The following is a 27,102-nucleotide window of genomic DNA, read 5'->3' on the forward strand; positions in this document are numbered from 1 at the left end:
GAATTTAAAGCGGTTCTTCAATCATTAAAACATTTGATTCTAACAACATTTTAGTGGTAAAAGATAGTTTGATAAATCAAATGTGTAATTTCAGTCTACCGATAAAAGGGATTTAAGTACACGTAAGTTAGATTAAAGGAACTTTACAACCGATAAGTTTTCTTTTTTACTCAATCATTTATTGAATCTCATCACCATTACATATATACAACCGTACACAGAAACAGATAGTTGGTACATATAGACCTAGCAAGTATTGCAAACGTGAAACAGTTTAAAAAAGGGGGGGGGGGTGGTGGTGGTGAAATGTGTATATTTTTCCCGTCGTTCATTTCATGTCTAAACAGTTGCAAAAACAATTTTACAGATGTAGAATTAACGAACGATAGACGGTTTTTACAGAATTTTACCAATTCTTAACAGATTTAAAGAAATATGTGATAATTTCGCCTGAAAAGACTAGATCTTAACAATAGAATGCGAATTATATCTCTCGTACAGAGCAATTATATTTACAATCTCATGGCTTGTTTTACCATCCATGATCTGCTACTTCAAACGGACCTTGGGGACGGACGTGTGAACCCATTGGTACACCGATTAGCAAGTTGTTTACACAACAACAATATAACAACATTAAATTGATCGCATTTAATTACGAAAAAGGGCCTGGATTCAACGGGCCGTGATAATTGTCCATTGTAGGTCAAACACAGCTTGTGTGTGGTTTAGCAGCCTTATGGCCAAGCCAAATTAAAGCAGGGGTGATACTTTCGACTCATTACGACTACATTGACGATTAACAATAGGATTAAGTGTCAATTGGAGATGAACGAAGTTGTGGAAGTAATTAAAGAAATTATAATCCGTAGTATTTAATACCTGACCAACTCCATCCACCTCAGATTCTTTTTGACTTTCACGGAGTTAACATTATATAATCTGGAATCTTTAATTCAAATATCAACAATGTTGCTGAAATCTAAAGTGAAAAAGGCATCGTTTTCTATTGAATTTCTGTCTAGGAGTAGTCATGATGAGAAGAAAGGAGACGAACAACTTCAGAATCCCGCGCCATCCAACTCTCCTGACAATGCTGTAATGAATCCAATAAACAGATTGGGTCACAGCGGAACACCTTTCTACACGCCAGAAAAATTATCAATTTCCGCATCCGTGTCGCCACCGAAAACTCCCGGAATTAACTCTCCTCTCAGTTTACCTTCGACATCGTCGACAAATTCATCTGTGAAGAGAAAGCGGGAGGATTCATGTGACTCTGGAGTAGAAAGTCCCTCCCCCGACAGATTCCGCCGTATCAGCGAGGCCAGCATATCTTCAAACAGTTCATGTGTCTCAGGTGAGAATTAGTATTAACGACACTTGCTACAAACTTTTCTTCTTCAAAAAATGATGAAAATGAAAATGAAAGCTAAATTTGTGTTTTTATAAGTAAAATGAATACAATTTTCTGTGTGGATTGTAATTTATCCCTAAGATTTCTCAATAAGTCCAAAACTGGGGAGATTTGTATAGAGAATATAAGGAGGGGTAATATGTTTCAACTTTTGAACATCATAAAAAAAAAAAAAAACAATTCCCTTATTCTTAAGAATTTAATATTTGTACTTATCACAACCAAACTAAACCAAAATCATAATTATATCAACCCATGCATATATTTTTTTGGAGTTTGTTTTAAGTGTCCTTACTAGCAGTGGATTTCAAAATATATTACATTATTTTTATATCTCCTATGTTTTGGCCTTCGGTATGTAATGATAGTCATTTCCTCATAAAAGTGAACGGTGTGTGTAGGAATCTTGATAGATATAGTACAAATATTTTGACGACTGGGGATTTTCCGACAGAAATAGAATCTAAATAAAATATAAATTTCTTTTTGAAAATACACGAAAGTATGCATGCGTAAAACGGAGCAGTTCATACCCTCTTGTGTTTTCAAAAATGAAATTTATTTAGCATCCATTTTTTGGGGTAGTAAAATCAATCTTGAGTAATATCTTTTGTTTTATTTTAATGACAACTTTATTGCATCACATTTTATGCTAATTTTAGTCCTTGTGTATTCTTTAAGATCAAGACGACAGTGACGAACTCCAGAAAAGGAAAAAAGCCCGCACAGCTTTCTCAACAGTGCAGGTTGAAGACCTGGAGAAACGATATCAGTTGCAGAAATATCTCCCAGCTAACGAACGCCAGGCACTCGCAGAAAAACTCGGTCTTTCTGATCAGCAGGTAAAACATTTTCTCTCAATGTAAACTTATATCAAATGTAAAGGTATTGAAAATCTAATATGATTGAAAGGTTCAGCACTTTTTGAAACGTTGATATTTTAAAAAGGAGAGCGAATCTTTATCATTTTGAACGTATTTAAGATTTATCGCATTTTGCGCATTGTAATATTGTGTTATATTTTTCAGGTGAAGACATGGTTCCAGAACAGACGCATGAAGGAGAAACGGCAAAAGCGGGACGATGAACATGCACGGACCTTCAGTCTGCCAACAGGCGGTGTCGATGTTTCCCAGCTGACCGCTCTAGGACTGCCCTGCCCACCACCATACAACACCAGCGCACCTAATTTCGGACAGCTTCCGGGATCTACACATATTCAACCGAAGTACCCGATGACGTCACCTCTGGGACATTTTCCATCCGTGCTGCCCTATACTGCACAATTTCCCGTGAGCCAATCTTACGTACAGGGACGTTCCTACACAATGCTCGCTCCGTATCTGACCTTCTCATCAAACGTTCCCTCTCCTCAGTTGGGACAAATTGCTCATGCGCCGGAGAAGAGCGGCGTTTGACACGTTTAAAAATAAACTGAGCTTATTTATTTGTGCTAGGAAATCAAGACGTGACAGAGTTTTATGTGCCAAATTGTAAATAAAATGTTTTAGCTAAAGTTTCATTAAATTGTTGCATTCTTTTCTGGATTCTTTTACATGTTCATTTAGAAATAAATTTGGTGTTTTAGAATACACGAGGGCATAAACTGTAACGCTGTACTCCAGAATATGCTTCATGGTTGATTGATTGTATTATTGTTTAACGTCTCACACGAGGATATTTCACTCATATGGAGGCGTAACCATTGCCGGTGAAGGGCTGCAAAATTTGGCCTATGCTTGGCGCTTACGGTCTTTGAGGAGGGAGGGATCTTTATAGTCCCACACGTGCTGTTTTTTGTGGTCTCATCCGAAGGACTGCCCTATTTAGTCGCCTCTTACGACAAGCAAGGGTTACTGAGGACATATTCTAACCCGGGGTGGTGGTGGTACTGAGGACCTATTCTAACCCGGATCCCCGGGGGTGGGGTATTGAGGACCTTTTCTAACGCGTTTCATGAAAAGTATGCTGGCATGAAGCTTTGCTGTTCATATCCTCATGTAATTTCAAAAACCAAATTTCATTTTTATATTTACAGTTTACTTTCACTTCTGTCATCCCATCGGAACATTCTCAGCTGTTAAAATATTCGTTCTATATTCATCAAGATTCATACGCATATCGTTCACATTCATGAACAAGGTGCCCACAGGCCTTATTGGTCACCTGAGTACTAGTGAAAAAGTATCCCTAATCTCAAGGGCTATGGAAAAAATCTAGAAAAAAATTCCCGTTCTGAAAATCTAAGCTAAATTCTAATGTTCATCAACAGTGTAAAACAAGATGTGTTCTTAAAACTTCAATGCCCTACAAAGGTGCATATACACTGATGAAAGGCTTTACATAATATAATAGGTGTATTAACATTAAAAGATATGACTATTTGGACCCATCCTACAGTCAAAACTCTGGGTTGTGAAATTCATTATTTTTTGTACATCATTTTCTGCTAATCCTAAGTACGATTTAGATTTTATACAGTATCAGCAAACTTGCACATAAATACTATATACTAAGTTTGGCCCCAGAATCCTACCCCTGGGATTCTCAAATTTACAATTTTGGTAAAGAACTACCTCATCTTTCTAAATATCAATTTAGTATCAATAGCACTAAAGAAGGCGTTATTTAAGTAAGTTTGTCCCCACCCTGGGATCAGAACCCCTAACCCGGGAATCATGAAATTTACAGTTTTGGTAAAGGACTATCTGCTCTTTCTAAATATCCATTTAGTTTCAATTTAGTATCAATAACATTAAAGAAGATGTTATTTAAGTGTTTTACACATACACCACTATATAGTAAGTTTGGCCTCGCCCTGAGGTCAAAACCCCTACCCCGGGGATCATGAAATTTACAATTTTGGTGGAGGCCTTCCTGCTCTACATCACTATGCATTTATTTTTTCTTACATATGTGCGGTGCTAGAGAACATTTTTGAAAATTGGCCAATTTTGGGAAGCTTTTGCCCCGCCCCTAAGGCCCCCAAGGGTGCAGGAGTCCTGAAATTTATGCCCCTCCTACTTGTCACAAGGATGCGTCATACCAAATTTGAAAAGAATTAGAATGATAGATATCAAGAAAAAAATAAAAATTTCTATTCTTCACACATTTAATAAGTGACCATTTTGGGTCACCCTAACACCAAAACTCCTACCCCTGAGGTCACCAAATTTACAATTTTGGCAAAGGACTACTTGCTCTTTCTAAATATCCATTTAGTTTCAATTTAGTATCAATAGCACGAAAGAAGATTTTATTTTTAGAAGTGTTTTACACATAAACACTATATACTAAGTTTAAGAACTGCACCTTGTAACATCGCCGGTGTCGAACTCTGCATCATCTCCGGAGCTGCGTTTTGTGTATCATTGGCGAAGTTGGCACGAGTCACTGTAGCCACTACTTGCCGATTTCTAGGACGGTAATTTACGGTCGAATTTGCTGCTTTTGTCCTGTAATACGGACTCTTTTCTTTGCCTTGCTGCCCGGAGCATCTCTGTCTTAAACTAACCAAAACTGCAGGATTACAACAGATTACAAATTGAAACAAGAGACCCCCAGACCTTATCGGTCACCCGAGTACTAGTGAAAAAGTATCACTACTCCCAAGGGCTACGAAATCTAGAAAAATAAAACCAAATTTCTGTTCTGAATATTTAAGCTAAATTCTAATGTTCAGCAACAGTGTAAAAGAAGATGCGTAAAATTACCATTTTTGTACATCCTTTTCTGCTATCCAGAAATCCTAACCCTGGGATTCTCAAATTTACAATTTTGGTAAAGGACTACCTCATCTTTCTAAATATCAATTTAGTATCAATAGCACCAAAGAATGTGTTATTTAAGTGTTATACACATAAACACTATATAGTAAGTTTGTCCCCACCCTGGGGTCAGAACCCCTAACCCGGGAATCATGAAATTTACAATTCTGGTAAAGGACTACCTGCTCTTTCTAAATATCCATTTAGTTTCAATTTAGTATCAATAATATTAAAGAAGATGTTATTTAAGTGTTTTACACATAAACACTATATAGTAAGTTTGGCCTCGCCCTGAGGTCAAAACCCCTACCCCGGGGATCATGAAATTTACAATTTTGGTGGAGGCCTTCCTGATCTACGTCACTAGGCATCTAGTTTTTCTTACACATGTGCGGTTGTAGAGAAGATTTTTGAAAATTGGGAAGTTTTTGCCTGACCCCAAGGCCTCAGGGGTGCAGGAATCCTGAAATTTACAATTTATGCCCCCCTTGTTTCACAGATGCTTCATACCAAATTTGAAAAGCATTGAAATGATTGTTATCAAGAAAAAATTAAAAATGTCTATTGCTCACACATTTAATAACTGACCATTTTGGCCTTACCCTGACACCAAAACCCCTACCCCTGGGATCATCAAATTTACAATTTTGGTAAAGGACTACCCCCTTTTTCTAAATATCCATTTAGTTTCAATAACATTAAATAAGATGTTATTTAAGTGTTTCACACATAAATACAATATAGTAAGTTTGGCCCCACCCTGGGGTCAGAAACCCTACCTCGGGGATCATGAAAGGTACAATTTTGGTAGAGGCCTTGCTGCTCTACATCACTATGCATTTATTTTTCTTACACGTGTGCAGTTGTAGAGAAAAAGATTTTAGAAAATCGATCAATTTTGGGCAGTTTTTGCCCCGCCCCTAGGGCGCCAGGGGTGCTGGAGTCCTGAAATTTACAATGTATGCCCCCCTTGTCCCAAAGATGCTTTATGCCAAATATGAACAGAATTGGACTGGTAGTTATCAAGAAGTTAAAAACGTTCGATTGTTAACGCACGGCGCACGTCGCACGACGACGGACGACAACCAATTGCAATAGGTCACCTGGGTTTACTCAAGTGACCTAAAAATTTAGCGTCTGCTCCTGTCAAACTATGAAATGGAAAGGACTAATCTAGATGACATGCGCAAATTAAAGGAAGTCAAATTTAGTACATGTATACTGAACCCGATCTAAAATAAATAATATTAGTAAGAGTTATGCATCTTTGAATATGAACTGCACAAAATAACCAGGTTTATCCACAATGGATAAACCCCATTTACTCAAATGGCTATCATTTCAATTAGAACACATTGGAAATGTAAATATGTAGGGATAAATACTTTCAAAATACAGTCATCTTTATGTATCAGGGACTGGTCAATATTTCTCGGTGCAAAATTCAATAGAACACGTATATATTTTGACACATACTGATAGGACTCCAATTTTTTTCAACACTGATAGGACAGCTATATATATATATTTTGGTATCAATGAACAAAAAATTATTATAAAACATTTCAAACTTTTAATTCAACCATCTTTTAAACAATAACACTGAATTGTGTGCACGCTTTATTTCATGTCCAAGTTGAATAATACTTGAGACAATTTGCAATAAAATACTGGACCTTTGAATCTTTTTAATATTAAAACATGTTATTAAAAATAACAAAAGGAGTTTTCAGCTGTGAATAAAATTGCAAAAATTACATGTAAGATTTGCATGGAGTATGGATTTCAATTATAGAAAATAAAAATGGTATATCATAACTTGAAAGATACAGACCAGAATTTAACTAAAGGCTAAACACATCTGTATGTTTGATAGTTTGCCATTACAACCTATCATTGTGTCAAATGCTGTCTGAATGGTTTCAAACCGAGTGTTAGGCCGTTCTTGGCACACTGATTTTGACCACGGATAACTCTGTTTACCTGATCAAGATGTAGGGCTCACGGCGGGTGTGACCGGTCGACATGGGATGCTTACTCCTCCTAGGCACCTGATTTCACCTCTGGTATATCCAGGGGTCCGTGTTTACCCAACTTTCTATTTTTTATTGCTTTAATATAGGAGATATGAGATTGATCACTGTTCGTTATCTTCACCTTTCATAGAGAATACTGAGATGTGAAAAATACTTGCAAGTATATGAGACAACAATTCAGTAAAACAGTAATTAAAAGATATGTAAAATGTAGCGCTTTAAAGAACAATTTAACAAAAAGAAAAAATAAGATGAAAATAATGAGATTTGTAACTTCACTAGACAAATTACCGTACAAACATGACAAACTAAACAAAAGTTTCTCAGGAGCTTGAATCCCTCAGCTGATATAACTAGAGAGACAATTATGAAGAACTCCAGAGATTTTTAAAATGAGGTAAAAATGTTGTTTAATCATACACATATATATCTATTTATTAGATAGGACACACACTTTTTAATTACACATCTGATATAGGACAGCAACGTTTTTTTTTTGTGGTTTTTTTTTTTTGCATTTTTAGAAGATAAGACATAGGGTTTTTTAAAAATGGAAATATGAAATGCACTGGTCCCAACCCCCCAATAAATTTTGACTAGTCTCTCAAGTATGAAGAAACATAATAGGAGTAATCAGAACTTAAAACCCTCAATATTGCCAAATTTTTTGTTAATTTTCGGAGTTGTCGAACTTTGTCCAGAATCTACTGGGGCATACATTGACCTTGAATGAGGACAATGTCGGTGTTTACACCCCCCCCCCCCCCACACACACACACACATACACTTTGAAAAACGAGATGTAAACAGAAGCCTTCTATCGCGCCCCATTCAAAGGCATTCAAAATTATTAAAGCTAAAAACTTTACCGGAAAACATTAACTTTCTGTATATCTATAAGGTATTTTGGAGATTATTTTACCCCATATCCTCTTCCTAACTAAGTCTCATATTATATGGGTACAAATCGATGCCAGTCCATAAATTCGTACCGTATCCCAAACAGCTGTTCCTTTCGGAGCTTGTTACGGGCACATGTAATCTAGGAGCACCCTTGAAACTCTACAAGGATGCAGTCAAGACTTCTCTCAAAGCCTGTGACATCAAAGTCGATGGATGGGAGTCCCTGGTCAAAGTCCGTGACGCATGGAAGACTGCGGTCAACAAAAGCGTCAAGCTCTTTGAAACATCACGTCTTGATGGCCTAGAAGCGAAACATCAGGCAAGAAAAGAAAAACAGCAGAGTGTCTTGAATAACAGAATTTTGGGGTGGGATAACAAACACAATATTTTGACTGATGCACAGTTTGGTGTCCGACCAGGATTATCTACAGTAGATGCAATATTTGTTTTGAAATCATTAATTAACAGAACTCTGGTTTGACTCTATCACTTGGTATAAGTTATGGTTCAAATTGTTTAATATTGGTATTCAAGGGAAACTGCTTCAAGTTATATAATCTCTGTACAGTAGTGTGAAATTCAAATCATGTGTAAAATTCGATAGGGTTTTAAGCGAATAATTTAGCAATGAAATGGGTCTTATGCAGGGTGAGCTGTGATCGCCATTATTCTTTGCTCTTTATGTTAATGATTTTGAGATAAATTTCATTAGTATTGCAGTAACAACTATCCATCTGTTGAATTACAATTGATTAATGTTTTCTTACTAATGTATGCTGACGACATGTTAATAATATCGGAGACTCCGTCAGGGTTACAAAATATGTTAAATTCTCACCATAATTATTCTAATGATTGGGATTTGATTGTGAATGTGTCAAAAACCAAGGTTGTTATTCTTAGAAATAGTGGGGAAATTATGGAAACTGAGAAATGGATGTATAATAATCAATGTCTTGAAGTTGTGAATACATTTAAGTTTTTAGGAATGTTGTTTAATTACAATGGCAAATTTTTACATACACAAAAACATGTTGCAGAACAAGGACGTAAAGCACTTTTTGCAGCATCTAATACTTTGAGAAATCATTATTTTAATGTTGAAACGCAATGTTCATTTTTTTTTATACTTGTGAATACATTTAAGTTTTATTAATCACCGGATTATTTAGAATTCTTTCATATGCATGTGAAATTTGGGGTTTTCATAAAGCACTGGACATTGAAAAGGTGCATCTCTCGTTTTGTAAAAAAGTGTTAGGAGTAAACAAAAGAACCAACAATAGAACTTGGTAGATTTCCACTTTATGTTAGAAGAAAATTGCGAAATTTAAATTCTGGTTTAAAATTAAAACCACGAATAACTGTATTTTATATCTTATAAAATTGAAATACAGATATTGGAGTATGAAAATTATTATAGAAGATATATTGGATGAAACAGAAACTGTAATATCATGCATATTTAGAACTTTTTCATTTATCAATCCTTCCGCCACAAAATATAGTTCCTGTCAAATCCTTTCAAAATTGATATTGACACCAAAAAGATTCAACTGGATAGGGTTCAGTAATAGATGTACCCCTGTAACCTTAACTTTGAGAAAAATTCATCAATGAAGTAAGATTTTATAACCTTTGTAACTCTTGTAACCCTTCCTTAAAATAAAGATGGTCGATATCTACTAGACAAATGTTTCATATGGTAAATTGGACAAAAATATTTTCCCTATTGTAACCTGCAATAAAGCTTAACTTTGGAAGGGGGGGGGGGGGGAGAAAGAAAAAACCCTGGTTACAAAATTGCCACCCAGAGAAACTTCTCTGATTTCTTGACATTTCTATTTATTTTATGTGTCATCATCATCACCGTTACTATTTTATGATATGGGATTATTCTTTTCCAAATCGAAAAATATTGTTTAAAAGAGACACACACTCCAGAAATAGGTATAGAGAAATCTACCAAAGTAGCAGTATAATAAAAATATCATAATACATGTACGAGATAATTCTTTGCTATGTAAACAAGGCTCGTGTCACATACTATAGACACCTTTGTTTACATAGGTTAAATATACTGGTAAAGGTTTTGTTTAAAGCAGATTATTCAATTTACAAGTTAATTCTGAACACAATTAAACAATTTCTAGTGTTTGTCACATTTCATTTTGTTTAGACATATTTTCTATTAAGCAATCCAAAAACAAAAACATGACACGAGCCTTGTTTACATAACAAAGAATTGTGAGTGATGTTCCACAACCGACATACCAAGTATTGCTGACCTTTAAAAATACCTTAGTTAAGCATTGTAAAATTTGAAAAACGTCAGTTCCAGTCGTGTCCATGTCCCTTTACGAATTATAGTCGTAAGAGTGATCGTAGCTGCAATAATGTTGCCCTCTCCGATTTTTTTTTTTGGGGGGGGGGGGGTCCTGAAATTGTCAGAATAAAAAAAATCTAATAGGGCTACATTATTGCAGTTGGAGTGATCGCAATGAAATTTACCTAGCTCCCCTACCTAAGCCAGATTATCAGAACTACGGGTATTAAACTCCTGTTCATACAATGACGATACATCTGTTGTTTGTTTCTCGAACCTCTACTCGCAGGTCAAAGAAGATTTACTCAACTTTATTGACTAATGTGATTTAAGATTTACACAACTAAGTCAATAAACAGGTTCCTATAAAATTTCTGCGAATTGTTCCCCTTTCGTTAAGGATGATCCCCTTTATCGTTCATTGAATTTGTTGAAATTTTGGTCGACATGTTGTTTATTTTTCAGTTTAAGTGTTGCGAGTTTAAGGGTGATTTAACAGTCGTCACCTCAAGTCAATACGTGAAAGGTGAGAAATTTTCGTCGCATAATTGACAGCTAATTGACCAGTAATTGACACTATTGTTCGTCCCCCATAAGGACATTATCAACATTAGCACAGTTTCTTTGATCTCCGATAATCTTCGGGGTAGGGGGGGTGTTAATTACCTGCAATATTAAACTCATTAAAATCTTATCATCGGATTAACGAAGTCTGCTGAAATATACGGATATGGTTTTATATACTTTATTTTTGAATTACTTGCTTATCTTTTATCAGAATGCTCTTTGAAAATTTTGAATATCTATTATAAGCTTTTTTAATACCAGAAGCATGATATTAATGAATATATTTTGGATAAAATTCTACATACAAACATGCATGCGCCTGATCGTAAAATAAAATCTCTCAAGTTTTTAAGAATTGATTTGCATCACGAAGTTAATTTAATTTAAACATATTTTATTGAGAAACTCAACAGGATTGGGCAACAGGCAGAGCCTATGTAGGCCCTCTCCCAAATACAAAGGTCAAGTACAAAGGTATGATTGATAAAAAGGATTTTTTGAAGATTTAACAATATTGTAATGAGGTTTACATGAAAATAGTTAATAAGAGTTTTGTTGAATTTTGCTATGAATTGATTTTTTTTTTATTACCACTTGTCATGTTCATAAAAGAGAAGTAATGAGGTTCTTCAATGATTAAAACATTTGATGGTGGTCATTTTAAGATTTACAAAACGTAATGATTTCATGAATCAAACGTGTAATTTTAGTCTACCAATATTTAAGCCCTTTACAACTAATAAATCTTCTTATTACTCAATCATTTATTGAATATTCTTATCACTATTATAGCTGTACGTGTCTATAACGGAATACAGAGATAAACAAATAGTTGGTATAATGGGAAAAAGTGCTATTATACATGTAAATAAATGTGAATTGTATAATTTTCTCCGTCGTTATTTCATGTCCAAACAATTGCATTTTAAAACAATTTTACAGATGTAGAATTAACGAACGATAGATTGTTTTTACAGAATTTTACGAATTCTTAACAGATTTAAGGAAATATTTGATAATTTTGCCCGAACAGACTACATCATAACAATAGAATGCGAATTATACATGTACCTCCTCCACAGAGCAATTATATTTACAATCTCATGGCTTGTTTTACTATCCATGATCTGCTACTTCAAACGGGCCTTGGGGACGGACGTGTGAACCCATTGTTACACCGATTAGCAAGTTGTTTACACAACATCAATATAACAACTTCAAGTACGAAAAAGGGCCTGGATTCAACGGGCCGTGATAATTGTCCATTGTAGGGTGAAGACGGCTTATGTTTGTTTTAGCAGCCTTATGGCCAAGCCCAATGAAACAGGGGTGATACTTTTGACTCAGTACGACTACCACGACGATTAACAAGAGGATTAAGTGTCAATTGGAGATGAACGAAGTTGTGGAAGTAATTAAAGAAATTAAAATCCGTAGTATTTAATACCTGACCAACTCCATCTAGCTCAGATTCTTTTTGACTTTCACGGAGTTAACATTATCTTTAATTCATATCTCAACAATGCTGTCCGAAAATCAAGTGAAAAAGGCATCGTTTTCTATTGAATTTCTGTCTAGGAGTAGTCATGATGAGAAGAAAGGAGACGAACAACTTCAGAATCCCGCGCCATCCAACTCTCCTGACAATGCTGTAATGGATCCAATAAACAGATTGGGTCACAGCGATACACCTTTCTATACGCCAGAAAAATTATCAATTTCCGCATCCGTGTCGCCACCGAAAACTCCCGGAATTAACTCTCCTCTCAGTTTACCTTCGACATCGTCGACAAATTCATCTGTGAAGAGAAAGCGGGAGGATTCATGTGACTCTGGAGTAGAGAGTCCCTCCCCCGACAGATTCCGCCGTCTCAGCGAGACCAGCATATCTTCAAACAGTTCATGTGTCTCAGGTGAGAATTAGTATAACGACACTTGCTACAAACAAACTTTTTTCTTCAAGAAATTGAAGACTAAATCTATTCTTTTATGAGTGAAATGAATACAATTTTCCGTATGGAATGTAATATATTCCCATGATTTCTGAAATAAGTCCAAAACAGGGGGACAGGTGTATAGAGAATATAAAGAGAGATACTATGTTTCAGCTTTTGAACATCATAGAAAAAGACAAATTCTCTTATTTCTAAGAATTTTATATTTGCATTTATCACAACCAAACTAAACTAAAAACATATATCAACCCACGCATATATTTTTTTGGTTTGTTTCAAGTGTCCTTACATGTAACTAGCAATGAATTTCAAAATATAATTGATTATATTTATATCTCCTATGTTTTGGCTTTCAATATCATTATTGAAATAATAGTCACTTTCCTCATGAAAGTGAACGATGTGTGTATGAATATTGATAAATATAGTACAACTATTTTAACAACTGTGAATTGTCCGACAGAAATAGAATGTAAATATAAATTGAAAATACACGAAAGTATATGCATGCGTAAAACGACGCAGTTCACACCCTCTTGTATTTTCAAAAATTCAAAAATGAAATTTATTTAACACACATTCTTGGTAGTAAAATTAACCTTCAGTTTTATTTTAATGACAACTTTATTGCATCACATTTTATGCTAATTTTAGTCCTTGTGTATTCTTTAAGATCAAGACGACGGTGGTGAACTCCAGAAAAGGAAGAAAGCCCGCACAGCTTTCTCACCAGTGCAGATAGAAGACCTTGAGAAACGATATCAGTTGCAGAAATATCTCCCAGCTAACGAACGCCAGGCACTCGCCGAAAAACTCGGTCTTTCTGATCAGCAGGTAAAACATTCAACTCTTAATGTAAACTTATATCAAATGTAAAGGTATTGAAAATTTAATATGATTGAAATGTTCAACACTTTTTAAAGAGCGAAAAGCGCATATCTACGGTTTTATATTTAGGACATGCAAATATTATTTTACTTCTTATTTTGGAAAACATCATGACGTTCGTACGATATATTATGTCGTTCGAACAAGATATTTTATTATACTTTCATATAAAATACTCGAATCTGATTGGTCGAGAAGCATTTGAAAAAAAACATACTGTTACCCTCTGAGAACAGAAAGCACGCGCCCCAGGGTGATAATATCTAGCAACGGGTAACAGTACTTTACAACGGGTGATATTATAAAAAATTATCACAAGCGTCAAATCTATGCGCGTACGGTTCGCCGTAGATTGTTAGACGACGTCATTTGAGCGTGTGTAATAAACGGGAATATCCGCATCGATATACGAAATGTCGCATGACAGTGATTGATCAAATGTCTACAGACGTATGTTTTACTGCTTTCCTGTTTACATAACATTCAGTATAATAAAACAAATAAATAGTCTAATATAAAATCTGCGTAAAATCTAGAGAATGTTAGCGTTCAATATCCTGAGAATTTATTGAACGCTAACTTTACATTGCGTAAATTGTATGCGCCCGAAACATTCCGAGTATGAGCGTTCAATATTGACGTTACCGTAACGACGTAAACAAGCAAAAATGGCAGACGACGGTCCTCCGAATTTGACAGAGCCGGTATATTATATATTTACTTGAGCATTATGTTTTACTGTACATAAATAATGATGTCCCAATTTACAAAATCAGTTTGCTTCATGCATTAATGACGGGTTAAATATTGAACAGTTAAGAAATGCATGCTGTTATTGCACACTGGCAATATTGATGAAATCTCGTCTATTTTGGAGTAGTTTGAGTGAAAATGGATATAACTTAACAACCAAATACTTTAGCTATATAATAAAAGGGTTATTGAACTTATATAGGTGAATATTGGCACTCGTTGGCTGTCAAAATGCACTCGCAAGCTCGTGCATTTTCACAGCCAACTCGTGCCAATATTCACCGATATAAGTTCAATAACCCTATAATATCCGCATCGATATACGAAATGTCGCATGACAGTGATTGATCAAATGTCAACAGACGTATGTTTTACTGCTTTCCTGTTTACATAACATTCAGTATAATAAAACAAATATTGCATGTAGTTGAGGGTAACATTGAAATTCTCACCCCTCGGGGAAAAAAAATTGTCAACCTCGGCTACGCCTCGGTTGACAATGGTTTTCTTGGGTGAAAATTTTCAATGTTACCCTCAACTACATGCAATATTTACCGGTATATGTCGTTTGAACGAGATAATATCACGACTTATCATCTCGTTCACACGACTTATTATCGCGTTCGCACGAGATATTATGTCGTTCACACGACTTATTATCGCGTTCGCACGAGATATTATCTCGTTCGAACGATATATTATCTCGTTCGCACGATTTATTATGTCGTTCGCACGAGATATTATCTCGTTTGCATGACATAATATCTCGTGGGAACGACATAATTATCTCATTTGCACGACTTATTTGGTTCGCAAGACGTAATATTTCGTTTGCACAACTTATCTCGTTCACACGACACAATATCTCGTTCGCACTACTTATTTTCTCGTTTGCATGACAATATCTCGTTTGTACGACATATTATCTCGTGCAAACGAGATAATTTCCTTAATTTTTTAAAAACGTTTATTTGGTCAGTATTTTTTTTTTTTTATTACAAATCAGGACTGTACATTTCTTTAATATAAAATTTCACCTTGGAAATATTTCGTTAATCACGAAAACTCTTATGTTTTACATGTTTATAATTTTAAATGTATTTAAGATTTATCGCATTTTGCGCATTGTAATTTTGTGTTATATTTCAGGCGAAGACATGGTTCCAGAACAGACGTATGAAGGAGAAACGGCAAAAGCGGGACGATGAACATGCACGGACCTTCAGTCTGCCAACAGGCGGTGTCGATGTTTCCCAGCTGACCGCTCTAGGACTGCCCTGCCCACCACCATACAATACTAGCGCACCTAATTTCGGACAGCTTCCGGGATCTACACATATTCAACCGAAGTACCCGATGACGTCACCTTTGGGGCATTTTCCATCTGTGCTGCCCTATAGTGCACAATTTCCAGTGAGTCCACCTTACGTACACGGACATTCCTACACAATGCTCGCTCCGTATCCGACCTTCTCATCAAACGTTCCTCCACCTCAGTTGGGACAAATTGCTCATGCGCCGGAGAAGGGCGGCGTTTGACATGTTAAAAAATAAACTGAGCTTATTTATTTGTGCTAGGAAACCAAGATATGTGACAGAGTTTTATGTGCCAAACTGTAAGATATGTGCCAAAGTAGAAATAAAAATTTTAGCGCGAAACTTTCACACTGAGTTGTTGCATTCTTTTCGAGATTGTTTCTATGTTCATTTAAGAAATAAATTCCGATTTTTAGAATACATAAGAGCATAAACCGCGACGCTTTACTTAAGCATTTACTTCATGAAGCCCTAACGCGTTTTATGAAAAGTATTTTGGCGTGAAGGTTTGCTGTTCATACCCTCATGTATTTTCCAAAAATGAAATTTTATTTTTCATATTTACACTTTACTTTCATATTTGTCGGAACATTCACAGCCGTTCTATATTCATTAAGGTTCATACATCGTTCACAATCATGAACAGATGACTATCATTTCAACCAGTATGAAGACTTTCAAAATATATACAGCCATCTTGATGCATCAAGTAATAGAAGAAATCAAAATTGAAGGAGGTATGCTACACTAGAGAAATTTGATGTAGATGAAAGGTGGATGATATATACAACAATATTTTGAAGTTGAAAATTTTCATATTAGTAAAAGGTAATCAGAAAAAAAATTAAAAACCCTTGCTGGACTTGAACCTGCGACCTATAGTTCAGCAGTCGGTATGTCAACCTACTGATCTCTCCGCTTGATATTTTTAAAAATCGAAAAGGAAAAGTCAAATATTGCTGATATTGATGTTTTAAAAGGAAGTCAGCCATTATGACGATGCAGAGTACCTCCTTAAAACCTACAATTGTTATTTTTAGGAGTTGTCGAACTTTGTCCAGAATCTCGAATGAGTCAACTTGATCCTCATCAGTAATACTTTGGATGCATTTGGGATGACATGTAAAAGTAGACACCAAAATTGTTATTCATCAAATGAAATGTATTAGACGGGACAATGTTTAAATTCACGTGCTTATGTGAATAGCATCTACAGGACTGTGCCTTGAAAACAGCATATTTTTATTAATTTTCATTAATTAATTTGAATTTGCTACGACAGGCTCGTAACAAGGATATTTCGGAGGGAGTGTAAATGCCTGGAATATTTTCCAGAGGGGGTACGAATTCCTGGATGGGTATCGAATATAAGACTTAGTAAGAGGGATAAGGGGTAAAATACTCCCCAAAATAACTTATAGATATACAGAAAGTTAATGTTTGCAGAAAAGTTTTTAGCTTTGATAATTTTGAATGTTTTTGAAAGGAGTGCGATAAGTTCTGCTGTGACGGGTCTGTAAGAAACAGACACGTGACATCTCGTTTTCCAAAGTGTGTGTGGGATATTAACGTGTCTAAAAACATTTGACATGGGCAAATATTGAAAAACAAAACAAAAAAACACAGACACGCAATATTTTCACAAAACTTTGAAATTGAAATGGGGTGCAATTTAAAAAAATTCTTGAAATGTAGCTATATATGATATTCAATTTAATCTTACTGTTAATAAATTTGTCTCGTTTACATTCATTTTTTTTTTTTACTTCTTGACTGTATGACAATGCAATGTTCAATATAATAAAACATTATATACGCTTATATTGGAATTCGTTCATGTAAATAACTAAATATATACGTTATGATCTACTAGCGTGTGATATCGTAATTGTATATGTATTTATAGTATGTACATGTAGTGACTCTGTATATTAGGAATTTTGGGTTCTGCCTGCCGTCTAGACTCCTTTTATGCTATACATGATACAATAAGTTTAAATCAGTCAATCTATACTGAATTAAAAATTATGTTACAAATGCCAAACAAAAAATACCCCCACCTCCTTTAAAAAAAACCTTCTGCTGAAAACCCCTATCTCCGAAAAAATAAAACTAAGGTGGCACAATGCTATATGGCATTACATAATTTCGTGTCCGAATACTCATGTCTGAATCCAAAATATCACGTGACTCTAATAGACTAATCATTCTAGCGGCACCTTTGTTCAGCGATAAATCAGCCATGAAAATTTTCTTCGTCTTTTTAAATGACGCTCGTAATCGAAATTAATTAAAACGCGCACCATATGGACAGTCAATATGACTTCGCGTGCGTAATTAAACTGACACGTACACAAGCGAGTATGAAGGAACTTTCAATCTCATTGCGCCACATTTTCGGCTTTGGTTTTGATTAAATGATTGCTTGTTTGTTTCCTCGAGAATTTTTCACTCCCATTGAGATGTCACCAGCCGTAGAATTTAGACCTATGCTTAAGGCTCAGGGCTGTAGAAGTGAGGGTTCTTTATCATGCCAACGCCTGCCGCGACATGGGACCTCCGAAAGACCTGTGATTCTCATTTCTAAATGCCGAGCGTTTGGCGAAGGAGCAATCACTACCTATTTTAAGTCTTAGGTTTGAGAGGGGCTCGATCGAACTCACGACCTCCCTGTTACGAACTTGAAACACTCTACCACTGAGCTACCGCGACCTGTTCGGTTAAATGAAATGCAATATAAAACTGTTTTCAAACATAGTACACCGAGATAAATTTTGATTGACTGATTGATTAATTGCATATTGTGTAACGTCCCTCTCGAGAATTTTTCTTGACCGCATTTATTGATAATATAGCCATATACCAAATAACATACAACAATTGTAAACTAAAGCATATAGCCATATACCAAATATTCTACCACGGTTACTGCAAAGATCAAAGGAATGCTGCGGTCATTATTCTACGATATACTTTCATCCGCATTAAATAATTATGAGAAAATTGATACATACCTCGCTTGCACTTCGAGTTTTGCTAATGCAACAATAAAGTCGATAACTGATAATTCAATTTCATAATAATAAAACGCGATCAATACATGTTGTAAAAGAAATAAATCACTATAGAACATTTGTCATTCAGTATAAACCAGTCCTCTGTATTTTGAGAGCGATATACATGTAAACATGGCGATGCACAGACACGTTTTTCTTGAACTGTTTTCAACGAAACTGACATAATCCGTTAACATCAAACTAAATACATAAATTTAGAATATCCCTACCACCTCACCCTTTTCATTAGCAAGAAACAATGTAGGGCTTCTCGGAAACTGCCATGACGTCTCAGTGACCTCATTCGTAGCTACATGTATACAAGAAAACGATCGGCTGTATATTCCTGAGCCGTAGTAGAATAGAAATAAAGTTCTTGTTTTCATGAATGTTGCAGGATAACCTCCGGGGTCTCGAAATGTTGTTTGAAATATATTTTCAAAACGCCGAGGCATTTATATTTCAAACACCTTTTCGAGACCAAGGAGGTTATCCTGCAACATATACGAAAACGCGATCATTTCTTAGATATACAACAAATCAATTGTAAACTGAAGCAGATAACCATATACCACATGATATACAACAGTTGTAACTTGTAAACTAAAGCATATAACCATATACCACATGATATACAACAGTTGTAACTTGTAAACTAAAGCATATAACCATATACCACATGATATACAACAGTTGTAAACTAAAGCATATAACCATATACCACATGATATACAACAGTTGTAAACTAAAGCATATAACCATATACCACATGATATACAACAGTTGTAAACTGAAGCATATAACCATATACCACATAATATACAACAGTTGTAAACTAAAGCATATAACCATATACCACATGATATACAACAGTTGTAAACTGAAGCATATAACCATATACCACGTAATATACAACAGTTGTAAACTGAAGCATATAACCATATACCACATAATATACAACAGTTGTAAACTGAAGCATATAACCATATACCACGTAATATACAACAGTTGTAAACTGAAGCATATAACCATATACCACATAATATACAACAGTTGTAAACTGAAGCATATAACCATATACCACGTAATATACAACAGTTGTAAACTGAAGCATATAACCATATACCACATAATATACAACAGTTGTAAACTGAAGCATATAACCATATACCACATAATATACAACAGTTGTAAACTAAAGCATATAACCATATACCAAAGCATTCATTATTCCTTTACATATCAGACACTATTTTCAATACAAAATATCAAATATGGAAACCTTACAGAAATTTAATATCCACGTTCCTTATATTTCTGAAACGAACCATGACCAGCTCGACCACCACACTGGAACCATGGCCAGCTCGACCACCAGACTGGATTGATGTATAACATGTTTGATATGGTCTGTAACAATTTAATGTTTTTAGATGAATTTCACGTTATATGTTATGTGTGTGTGTGTGTGGTGTGTGCATGCATGCGTGTAGGGAAAAAATTGATCTGCGATGTAATTCGCCATGACGTCAATAAAAGTCTGTGAAACACCCAAGAAAGCAAAGGAATCGCCCTGTTTAAATTACCCTCCCTGTTTAAATTACCCTGAATGCATATGTTGCATGGCTGAGGTATAACCGGTGGTGCACATATTTTTTTTGTATCGTAAAACACTCTAGTTTAGTCAATTTCTTGTCAAGAATCTGTCGCCTTTGAGACCTGGAAAGAAAAGAAATAAATTCAGTTTTCATGTTGTCAAATTATTTCTAAATTAGAAAAAGAAACTTCTGATGACTATTACTGAGGTCAATATATGCGCTGCTGCTATACAGTTAGTTTATTCAGTTTAGCATGCCGGATAATTTATGGAATGGCGGAATTTTTGTAATCGACAACTATTAATCAGATACTAAAATACACTTATCAAACCTGTGCTCAACACTACCCCCTCCCCAGGATTCGATCATGCCCTTTATAACTGAGGATTCTATAAAGAATGCCATTTACATTGAAAATAAAAATTTTGATTTTGAATTCAAATTTTCACAATTATCCCCTAGAAAGAAAGAAAGAAATTAGTTGAAAACAACAGCTTTTTATATTCTACTACTTACTACGTGACGATTTAATCTAACTTAACCTATCCACTGATATTTCCTCCCAGAATTTAAGTCCAATTAGATTGAATGCAGAAAATGCCGATATATCATCTAATTGATTAACCGTTTGACTCGGCGTCATATCTGGGATCATATTGTCAGACATGGGTTTTGATAACCAGCTATAGGAGATGACAAGTCTTAGTAATACAACTCCTCTACTTCTATCCAGACATTTCTGTCATTTTCATATAATTGTCTGGCTTACAGTAACCACGAACAAATTACTTATCATACAAAAACATAAATCAACGTCAGTTACCAGCAGTTTCAATCTGGTTTTAGATGCTACAAAGATGGCTTAATAAAAAACGATCTCTCGAATTATTGTGTCAGACACAAGATTACCAAATCTTGGCTCCTTCAGAATTATGAAAGAAATGTACGATTATGACTGTTGTTGTCAATCACAAATGTGGCCAATTATACTTGTTGCACAACATTACTCCGCGTAAAATGTATTACTGCAATTTGCACGGCCGAATTCAAGCTCTGTATTCCTTGAAATTAGGCATTGTTAAAGTTTAACTGAACGAGAAACAGATTGTTGCAATGAACATTGTTCGAATTCGTTACAATTAGAGTCGTTGTTTTATCGTAAACGATCGATTTTCTTTGCTGTGTGGTTGCATGTCATTCAATCATGGTTTGGAAGCCACAGTTTTAGACAAGAGACCTATGGGCCACAACGCCCACACGTTCTAAATAGGTTAAATCTTGTAGAGGTCTGGGACACTATTAATTTTTAAAATAGTTTGAACCAATATTGTAATCCTACCAGAAACCATAGCTATCGTAAAGACTTGAATCTAAACTGCATTAAGAGGAGTGCATACTAATTTGACAACTCGTCCCCTTGTAGTTCTTAGAAGGTTTTCTAAAATCCTTATCGTAGCCCCGCGCTAGTCCCATAGATCACGCCTCAAGCAAATTAAATCTACATTACGAGAAATCATAACGTTGCAACTCTTGTGGTTTTTGAGATGGTTTTTAAAAATTCTTGTCCAAAATGTCACAACCCTATTCTGGCTCCGCGTTGACCCCAGAGTTCATATAGGATAAACAAACTTCAATCAACACTACAAGGGGATGCTTGCATATCAATTTGATAAATAATCCCTAAGCGATTCTCACGTAGATTTTGTTGAAAAAATCTTTTTATTCCTTTGCAAGACTTGATGACCCTATTTTGGTTTCACTCTAAATGACACTGTGGGGTCACAGTTTGATCAGACCTGAATCTATGCTACAGATCAATCCGCAATCCTCGGATGATTCCGTTACACTTCGGCTACACTTAACAGTGTGCGAAGTACGAGCTTGCGTCGACAATTTGTATCATTGTGGTACATGAAGGGAAGATCTCAAAAGATAATGTAGAGCTTACAATAGATCTCAGGTGGAGTGACATCTGCAGAAACTGTGGTCTAGAGCTACCTCAGAGAGGTGTTTTGATAACAATAACAGCTAGTACCAACAGGCAGTCGTTAGATCTCGAGGAAGCCCCGTATTCTAGAGTTTTGATAGCATTGACCTGTCCACAACTGCTATTTTCTCGTAATTCAATTGTTTTTAAAAAGACCCCTGAACAACGCAATTTTGATATAATTGTAATTCTCCCCCTCTATATACATGTATTATAAATCACACAATCAGAAATCAAACAATAATTTGCCCATTAATTTCTAAAACTTGTAACTTATTGAAATAATTTATGTTATTAATTTATGATAGTTCTATATTTATAAAAATTATTCATTGAGCCAATGACTGAGAGTACAAGAGAGAAAGAGGTGTGGTGTAGACTGTGTGTCATCTAGCCATAGAGACACACCCATTATATAAAAACTATGACCGCAGAAACACTGCAGACAGCCCTGAGGCCCTTCCTGTGTACATCAAAAGTATCCACAATACCCCGATCTCTTGGCCAGGTAAATAACAATGGCCATAGATGAGCTCCGCCCACATCCAATGATCAGTGAAGAAACCGTGCGGTATTTTATTTGGGTCTTTAAGGCTCTTGTGTGGCACTTTTTTGTTTGAAACAAATTTGAATATACACTATAAAAGGATGCTTGCATACATATTTAACACATTATAGCCTTATGGTTCTTGAGATGATGACTTTTATCACAGTGGCGGATCCAGAAAGTTTTGAACGGATTCGTCCAGAGTAAATAGCTAGGAGTTTTAATCGTTTAATAAATTCCCCAGTAGGTCTAGGGCGAAGTTCGGGGGGTTGTGGTTGTGGTGGTGGTGGGGGGGGGGGGGGGGGGGGCTTGGGTGCGAAGCCCCACGAAGCTACAGAGTAATTCTTACAAAATAAGACGTACATGCATATACATTAGTGTTTTGGACATAGTTCTATTTAAAAATTGGATCATATTGGTGAGGGGAAGTGGCACTGGATCCGCCACTGTATCATGTGTATCTGTCTTTACAATTACATTGACTAATACTTTGTCAATAGTAACCCCTTGTTAGTTCAATACAGTATTTATATATCCTCATATAGGAACTCCTGTTTACGCTTCAAAAGAGCTTGCTATGTATGGAAAATCATCTGGACCCAGTTATACAAAAGTTAGTTAAGTTTAACTGACAATTAACTTATCACTATATAAATGTAAGAGTTAATGACATATTAACTGTTAGTTAAAGTCAACTAACTTTGTGCAATTGGGTCCATTAGCATAATAATCTGACTGAAAAATGAACTGTTTCCTGCCCCCACCCCCCATTAAAAACCCACGATACACGAGGATGCTTGAATATTATATGTAGTCTTGTACATTTAGACTTTGGAAAAATATTTTCTATAAATTCACATGCAAAATTCAAGCGTGAATAATAGCCTAGCCCTGGCCCCCAAGGTAACTTGAATATACACTATTTGAAGATTCAATGTACTTTCATATTAGTACCATTGCGCTTCTTGATGAGAATAGTTTTCCAGTATATTCTTAATATCTAATACTTTAAACCCCAGTTGCAGCTGGATCCGAACTTGCGCTGGAGGTCATGCTTGAAGAAATTTGAATCTACACTTCGTGAGAATGATTGTATGTTAATTTCAAAATCTCTAACCTTGTGGTTTATGAGAAGAATCTTAAAATATATGTCTTGTCATTTCCTAGGTAAATCAAAACCTCGCTTATGGATTCACCCTGACCCCTGGGGTCAAGGTCGTGGCTTGAATAAACTTGAATTTCAATATCCATCGAAGTTTTTTGCAAGTTTCGCCTTTGTGGTCAGTGATACATCGTAGGATGTTTAAAAACCCACCCCAAATTATCTTCCTTGAATGGGGACATGACGCTTGCATTGAACAAATATGAATTCCTTTTACCCAAAGATACTTTGCATCAAGTTCGTTTGAAATTGTTCTTGTGGTTCAAAACAGAAGAAGTCGAAAATGCTAAAAAGGTTATAGACGACAGACAGATTTTGATCAGAAAAGTCCACTTGAGTTTCCACCTGAGATCGATTGATTGAATATTGTTTAACGTCACTCTTGAGAATATTTCACTCATATGGAGACGTCACCACTGCCGGTGAAGGCTTGCAAACTTTAGGCCTATGTTCGGCGCTTACGGCCTTTGAGCTGGGACGGATCTTTATCGTGCCACACCTGCTGTGATACGAGACCTCGGTTTTTGCGGTCTCATCTGAAGGATCACCCCATTTAGTCGCCTCTTACGACAAACAAGGGGTACTGAGGACCTATTCTAACCCGGATCCCTACGGATTTTCACCTGAGAAAATCTAAAACCCACAGCAACGATAAAAGGATCCCATGGTCTTTTCGTCAAGAAGGAACACATGCATTTCAACATTAGCCAAACGTAAATACGATTCTTTAATCGCATGAAATTACTAGCACGCCACCTTTTGGCCTTAGTCTATCTAATAAATGTTGTAGAATCATATTGCGAAAAGTTATAAAACAAAGCCAAAAATAATTGACGTATAATTCAATGCAACTTTTCCAACTGGGATGTGGATTAAATGTATGGAATCTCTCTGTACTGATGACAAGCTGCCCTTTTGAGATACAAGGTGTTATCACAGACCACTATTTACATGCTATATATTGCACCAAAACCACTCCAAATACTAGGCTACGCATGCGCAGAATTTTAAAATGTCACAAACAACCATTTCACCGAACTCCTGGATGGTACTCTAAAAATATAAATCACTATGAACTTTGATCCATAATTCATAAATTTATAGACAAAGTAAACCAACACAAAATGTCATATTCATGTTCCAAAGTTGAAAATAAATTCTACTCTATAGACAATGCATCTACATCTTACAGAGATAAAATCAATTTACAATCGAATAATATACTCATCAATGTACAGCAAAAAATAAAAACTTTTAACATGCTTACACATCACTTCACCACAACAATTACATTTACCACACAGACTAGAGAATCTCATCACAATGCACACGCCTTTCATGCAGAAAATGTCATACTTGGCTGCACAAAGCAGGCTGTCGAACGGGATCAGAATCATTGGAAGAGTTGTCTTGTGATGACGTCATTGAATAGTTAGCAGAATCTCGTCTTGATACCCCCTTTGAGTTCGATATGAAATTCTGGGGTTTCGGGTAAACTCTGTGTGGTGACCCGGTATGTTGGTTTGGCACAATGTCTGGCTGCTTTGTGCCCTTAAAGTTTTCGTATTCGTCGTCAGACAGAATAGTCGTTATGTCTGTGACATTGGACTGCTCGATGCCACTCTCGGTCAGTGATATCGACATATCCATTGATGTTTCATTACTTTGTGGCAATTTCTTTGGTGATGTAAGTTCTTCAGCTGTTTCAATATTTGAAGGTTTATAAGACGACATCTCACGAGATGGCGCTACATTACCGATTGGACTTGCGCACCTGCGGTTTTCTGAAGACCGCATTGGCTGGCTTAATAGAGGTTCAGAGGCGTTACTTCTCACATCATCCGAACTTGTTGACAAGTCATTTATATTTGTCAGATAGTCTGCATTGTTTTTATTTTCAGAGCTTAATGTGTTGTTTCTCATGGCGGCTAACACTATGTTGTTGTGTCGTCTTTTGGAGACCTGTTTCATTTCTGGATCGGAGCTGCGCCGTTGGTAATGAGTCCTTGGACCCAATCTATGGACGTCTGCCGTCACGCTTACCTTGTTGTCCTCCTGAACTGGTGACCTACTCCGTGTCGGGTCCCTTTCGCACAAACTCCCTACTGAATGACGTATAGGGTCGTGAAATGTGACACAGCGTGGCCCACTTCTCCTATGTCGATTTCTACGCACAATGACGTCATTTGGAAAGACATTTTCAATACTGTCTTCATTCACTGGAGACAGCGCCGTACCATAGCGATCCTCCTCCGATGACAGTCCGATTTCACATTCATCAAAGCCACTTTCACTTGGTGTAATGTCAATACTTGGAACCGAACCAGGCCTTCGTCTTTTTTCAATACTGAAATCTTTAAGTTCGACAGAGCCGATTGAGATGGAGTTAGTTTTTGAAAGCCGATCGCTTTTAATCACAAATATTGGCTGTCCAACATTGGCGTAATCAAGAATTCTGAACATCCACTCTTGTTTTATTGTTAATAAAGTCCACAAGAAAATCCAGGTCACTAGGTAACAGACCCCTACAATAAGGCATGCCAAAATACACCCGTCTGACGTCAGTCGGTAAACGGCTATGATGTCATAATAAATAGGACCACGGAACGCAGCTAGTAAAATAAAAATCACAACAGCTGTTGAATGCGAAAAATAGTCATTGCAAGTTCCTTTTGCGATGATGGATTCATTTTTGTATTTTTCGGGGTTATGCTTTCGATCGACTTTCTTAAACTTTTCCATGAAGTGATAGGCGCTGTACTCGAAGACAACATACGAGGAGAAAAATACGACGCAACCGCTAACAATGTACAATCCCAGAAG

At 36.0% G+C, this 27,102-nt stretch overlaps 3 protein-coding genes across 3 annotated transcripts in view; 2 read left to right on the top strand and 1 right to left on the bottom strand.

The window, feature by feature from the left end:
* The first annotated feature begins 723 nt into the window (after nucleotides 1–723).
* LOC125658039 (transcription factor LBX2-like) lies at nucleotides 724–2,899 on the top strand. Its single transcript, XM_048889077.2, has 3 exons — nucleotides 724–1,360; nucleotides 2,099–2,259; nucleotides 2,446–2,899. Exons 1-3 carry the CDS (start codon nucleotides 970–972, stop codon nucleotides 2,833–2,835), a joined length of 942 nt encoding a protein of 313 aa, XP_048745034.1. The 5' UTR covers nucleotides 724–969; the 3' UTR covers nucleotides 2,836–2,899.
* Nucleotides 2,900–12,492: 9,593 nt separating this feature from the next.
* Nucleotides 12,493–16,289, top strand: LOC130050103 (transcription factor LBX2-like). The gene is made up of 3 exons (XM_056148920.1): nucleotides 12,493–12,929; nucleotides 13,645–13,805; nucleotides 15,762–16,289. Exons 1-3 carry the CDS (start codon nucleotides 12,539–12,541, stop codon nucleotides 16,149–16,151), a joined length of 942 nt encoding a protein of 313 aa, XP_056004895.1. The 5' UTR covers nucleotides 12,493–12,538; the 3' UTR covers nucleotides 16,152–16,289.
* Nucleotides 16,290–18,748: 2,459 nt separating this feature from the next.
* The window catches only part of LOC125658038 (uncharacterized), a 25,040-nt gene continuing 16,686 nt past the window's right edge, over nucleotides 18,749–27,102 (bottom strand). The window contains exons 2-3 of the mRNA XM_056148919.1: nucleotides 25,636–27,102; nucleotides 18,749–20,704 (exon numbers count right to left, since the gene is read on the bottom strand). The exon at nucleotides 25,636–27,102 is cut by the window's right edge and continues 362 nt beyond it. Of these exons, the coding sequence (XP_056004894.1) occupies nucleotides 20,681–20,704; nucleotides 25,636–27,102 (1,491 nt within the window). The 3' untranslated portion in view covers nucleotides 18,749–20,680. The remainder of the gene's footprint in view (nucleotides 20,705–25,635) is intronic.

The sequence above is a fragment of the Ostrea edulis genome, chromosome 9 (genome assembly GCF_947568905.1).
Source record: "Ostrea edulis chromosome 9, xbOstEdul1.1, whole genome shotgun sequence".
Lineage (NCBI taxonomy): Eukaryota > Metazoa > Mollusca > Bivalvia > Ostreida > Ostreidae > Ostrea > Ostrea edulis.

Bases quoted from the DNA above. Each gene is read 5' to 3' on its own strand.
- LOC125658039 (XM_048889077.2), top strand. From the start codon at position 970: ATGTTGCTGAAATCTAAAGTGAAAAAGGCATCGTTTTCTATTGAATTT. The intron at 1,361-2,098 runs GTGAGAATTAGT...GTATTCTTTAAG, and splicing joins AAACAGTTCATGTGTCTCAG to ATCAAGACGACAGTGACGAA. The intron at 2,260-2,445 runs GTAAAACATTTT...TATATTTTTCAG, and splicing joins TCGGTCTTTCTGATCAGCAG to GTGAAGACATGGTTCCAGAA.
- LOC130050103 (XM_056148920.1), top strand. From the start codon at position 12,539: ATGCTGTCCGAAAATCAAGTGAAAAAGGCATCGTTTTCTATTGAATTT. The intron at 12,930-13,644 runs GTGAGAATTAGT...GTATTCTTTAAG, and splicing joins AAACAGTTCATGTGTCTCAG to ATCAAGACGACGGTGGTGAA. The intron at 13,806-15,761 runs GTAAAACATTCA...GTTATATTTCAG, and splicing joins TCGGTCTTTCTGATCAGCAG to GCGAAGACATGGTTCCAGAA.